Source organism: Triticum urartu, chromosome 3A (genome assembly GCF_056163025.1).
Source record: "Triticum urartu cultivar PI428250 chromosome 3A, HENAU_Tu73, whole genome shotgun sequence".
In the NCBI taxonomy this organism is placed as follows: Eukaryota; Viridiplantae; Streptophyta; class Magnoliopsida; order Poales; family Poaceae; genus Triticum; species Triticum urartu.
In genome coordinates this window covers 743,615,022-743,619,424 of record NC_141875.1, presented here as the reverse complement: position 1 = coordinate 743,619,424, position 4,403 = coordinate 743,615,022, and the positions used below count along the sequence as shown (strand labels likewise).

The window sequence follows — 4,403 nt, the reverse complement described above, 5'->3', positions numbered from 1 at the left end:
ATGTTTTCCAAAGGGTTGGAATAATGACCTGGTGGTGTTGGTACACAATGAGGTGAAGCAGTATTCATACGAGGAGATTCCACCACTCGTGGTCGAACCAGCGTTCCTGCCCCGGGTGTTGCAACCCGGTTTACCTTTGGCGGGTTGCTGTGGCCTACACCGTGTGTGCAGATGAGGTTTCTAGGATCATAAGTCAGAGGCAGACATGAGTTTTCTGGTGCCTTCTCCTCATGACCTCATTTGATGCGTTCAAATCCATCGTAAGCTAGAAAGCCCTTGATTGAATCTGCTGAGCCCGAGCATCCAAAGCCTCCTGCTCTGCGGCCATCCCGACGTCTTCCGCTGCTAGGTTTTCCTTGGCTTGTGCTACCTCCTCACGTAACCGTGCCACTCCTGCATCATGTTGCGCCTGATCCGCCGGGTTAACCACGACAGTTATCAGGGCTGTCATCTTATCCATGAGGTCCATCAGTACTTGAGCCCGTGGGTGCGCAGGGCCTCCTGCCCCGGCCGCCGCTGACCCGAAAGTTATCGCTGCCGCAACCGCAGAGTTTTGACCGGTTGCGTGCCAGTAATGAAGATCCTTGCCCTGCTTGGCAGCTCAAAGGGGTCCGGAATACTGCTGCCATCGGAACAGCCAACGAGCCCACCATCTTGCAATTGATACAATGAATCCATCTCACCTGTGGACGACTCTCCATTAGAATAGACGGTCGTCTCACCGCCAAACACAGACCCTTCAGAAAATTCTCCTCCATGGATGCATCCCACGAAGGCACGCTTCATGGCAAGCTGAGTCCGGGTGGGTCTCGCACACCGAGCCGTCTCGGCAATGTCGGTGCAGATGTCCGGCTCAAGGCCCGGCTCGCTGATCTGGCCGATGAAGACGTGGAATCCGCCGAAGGGGACCCGGTACCCGTACTCAATTGAGCAGACGTCGGGGCCCCAGCCTGCGTCGTCGATGTAGAGCTTGCCGCGATGACTCTTGGTCATCCGGCCCACAACGTATCCCTTGAGCCCTTCGAAGCTGCACTTCAAGTACTCAAATCCACCGTTTGCATGCCCCACAGTGGGCGCCAACTGTCGTGGAATTGTCATGGCAGATGTCCTAGTGGAAGGACTTAATCATGGAGACATCGCAACTAGGAATCTTAAAGGTGTTAAAACGGGATAAAGAACACGAGGGTTATACTAGTTCGGCTCCTTGCGGTGAAGGTAAAAGCCTAATACAGTTTGAGGTGGTATTGCTTATGTTTCGATGACTAGGGACCGAATCCGCTTGACCTAGCTTTCGATCTGATCTTTCTTGCCCTGAACCGCCGCCCAGGTTGTCCCTTTATATACAGAGGCTGCCCCCGGCTGGCTCAAAAACATTGACCAGCTCGGTCTCTAACTATTCCTGCCTTACAATGCAAGTTATGTACATACGGTGGTTTATCTCTACGGGCCTTGAGTCACCTTTGGGTCTTGGGCCCTTAACTAAACCGCCATCTTCCTGAGCTGTCTTGGGCTTCATGAATTGCCTTAGGTATAACCCGGCCCCTCCTGGGCGGCTCAGACCTAATAGTTATATCCCCAACAGTGAGGAAGTTTCCGGGCTCACATTAGTTAGATAGTGGGTGTACAATTTCTTCATTCTGGATCAAATCCTCGATCATAAATAAAAGTTTTGTTCATTATTTTTCATAATGCCATGATATGTTAATCTCTTTCTTTCAACAAATATATTCATCCTTGTATATTCATCAGAATTCTTCTGCAATATTTCCTTGCACTTAAACATGATGTAGCCTGTCTGACACAATGGTGCCCTTGTCTGGTTTTGCACGACTTATACCTTTTAACACAATGACCGATTATATGTGGATAAGCCAGTATAGAAAACCAGTAATCCACGGAAGCATATCTGGCATCAGTGGTATTAGCGAGAGAAAAGAGAAATAACCCACCCACCCACCCAAGACACCGCGAGAACGTATCACAAGCTCGTGTGTTTGATCCATGGCACATCATCGAAACAATTGGATATGTTGTTGTGGATGCACCGCAGTCTGATTTGAGGGGTATCTACATGCATGTATTAAGCATTTTCTTTGGTGCATGTGTTTGGGTCTACTGATGAGGCCGAAGTTATCCTCCTTTTTTTAAAAAGTGTTTGGATCTACGATATCCCGTTCTAATATATATTCGAGCTTTGTCAATTCCGTATTATGATGGATAAAATGATTCTTCGTTTTATTGAAGAGAATTGTATGTCTGCTTGTTACCGTGTTAAGTCATCCCTAGTATTGAACGTGTGTGTCCATTGAGAAAAGAACTCAACACTAGTACATTGCTGACTCAAAATCCTGTAGCCAGCGAACGTGTGTAGTACATTTGAGAAGATGTCTGTATTTCATTAAATGCCAACAGCCAGCGACAGGACAACACATATTTAGCCATTAATTATTGATAATAAAGAAATGACATAAAATTTGACGAAATTGCATCCAATGTAACTAGATGACAACAGATTGACGAACTATTGTCCATTGTTTAATGCTTTCACTTGAACGGAGCGACAGGGGTTTGGATCTCATCTTCTCAATACGGGAATGGGAAGCCGACGTTCGTCTCCAGCCCAGCAGGGATCTCAGGTGACGGAGGCATCCCCATCTCATCGTCAAAACCTGGCAGATGAGGAATCACCATCTGCATCTCCTCCATATCCATCCCTGCGGCGAACACCAGCGGTGGAGGCATCTCCTACATATCCATCCCGGCGGTGACTGCCTGTGCCAAAGGTAGCTCCATCAACATCTGTTGCTACATATTTATCTCGGTGTCGAACAGCTAAAGCGGAGGCAGCGTCGCCATCAGCATCTGATGCTCCTGCTGCTACCGAGCTCCAAAGTACTGCCACCGAAGAGCTGGAGCGGCAGCGGTGGGGCCACCTCCTTCATGCGGCTCACGTCCACGCGCAAGAGAACCTCGTTGGCGCGTTCGGAGACGATGTCCTTCACCTGCATCAGCGCAGCAAAGAAGGCCACCAAGTCCTCGTCCCCCATGTCGCGCACATTCGGGTCAACCCAAGCCACTATCGGCTCCCCCGCGTCATGCTCATTCGCGGTGACCTCCTCGCGCTCGGTCCGCTTCTTCACCTTGGATAGGTCTGTGCACATCTCGTCGAACTCCTGGTGCCGCTTCTCCATCTTCTGATCTTCACCGGCAGCACCCTCCTCCCTCGCGCCTGCCCCAGCACCCTTCCCCCCCAGGAAGCGTTCCACGACGGTGTTGACAGAGGGGTGGCCGAAGGAGAAGGCATTGCCACCGGGCGAGAAGGTGAGAGCGGCCACCTGGGTGCCGGTCAGGACTGCAAGATCGCTCGCCTTGCTGAAGAACACCACACAGCCCTTGGAGAAGCAGACGTGCCTGGCATCATCCTGCTCGATCCGGCGGATGACGGTCTTCTTCCGGCCGCTTTCACCCCCCGTTGGACGCTGCCATTACTTGCTTGCTCTGTGGCTAAGGTGCTACAATTGTTCAGATATTGCAATTTTTTCGTGCTTAAGTTCATGACTTTTTAGTTGTTCAGAGGCATGTTTTTCATGCACAAGTTCATGATTTTTAGCTGTTTTGGTCTTGCTTTCTTTAATTCCCGGGTTTATGATTTTTAGTTGGTCATATCTTGCAATTTTTTCATGCTTAAGTTTATGTTTTTTAGTTGTTCAGATATAGCAATTTTTAGTTGGTGCATGTTGTCATCCTTTGACCCGTGAGTTTTAATGTACACAGCTCAGTGAATACTGAATTGAATCCCATGGCCTATCACGACATTTAATGTACGTAGCTCAGTGAAGCGATTCTCACCGGCAGCTTGCTATATAAACCCACCGACACCGAGACGTAGTTACACACAGTCTTCCTCCCTTGCTCTGAGCGAGGGAGGAAGAAGAACGTCATCTGCCGGACCGAGCAGGAGGATGCCCGTCACGTCTGCTTCTCCAATAGCTGCCCCGGGTTCTTTACTTTGAAAGCGCCGTAAAATCAGGCCAGCAAGGCATATCGTGTGAGCCAGATTGCATGCGTGCCCCGAACACCCCGGAACAGTGGGTAGTGTAGAGAGGTTTATAGGAGAAATGTTCACAACATATAAAATGTTTTCCCACACAATTTTATAAAAATGTTTGTAACATATGAAGAAAATCTTTGTGTAATTTTAATTAATGTTCATAACACTTAAAAATGCTCCCACATTTTTTAAACTGTTCAAGACATTTTTGAAAAAAATCAACAACTTTATGAGTTATGTTCACCTTGTATTTACAGAATGTTCAGCATGACTTAGACTGGGTGTTGATCTGATCTTCTTGTCAATACAAGAAGCCGGCGTTCGGCTCAAGCGCCTGCTGCAGCATCTCCAT

General features: G+C 48.7%; 1 protein-coding gene across 1 annotated transcript; it reads right to left on the bottom strand.

Annotated features, from left to right (window-relative positions):
* Window positions 1-2,583: 2,583 nt before the first annotated feature.
* LOC125547406 (uncharacterized) lies at window positions 2,584-4,403 on the bottom strand. The gene is made up of 3 exons (XM_087516355.1): window positions 4,360-4,403; window positions 2,934-3,459; window positions 2,584-2,745 (listed from the first exon to the last, which is right to left on the bottom strand). Exons 1-3 carry the CDS (start codon window positions 4,401-4,403, stop codon window positions 2,584-2,586), a joined length of 732 nt encoding a protein of 243 aa, XP_087372481.1.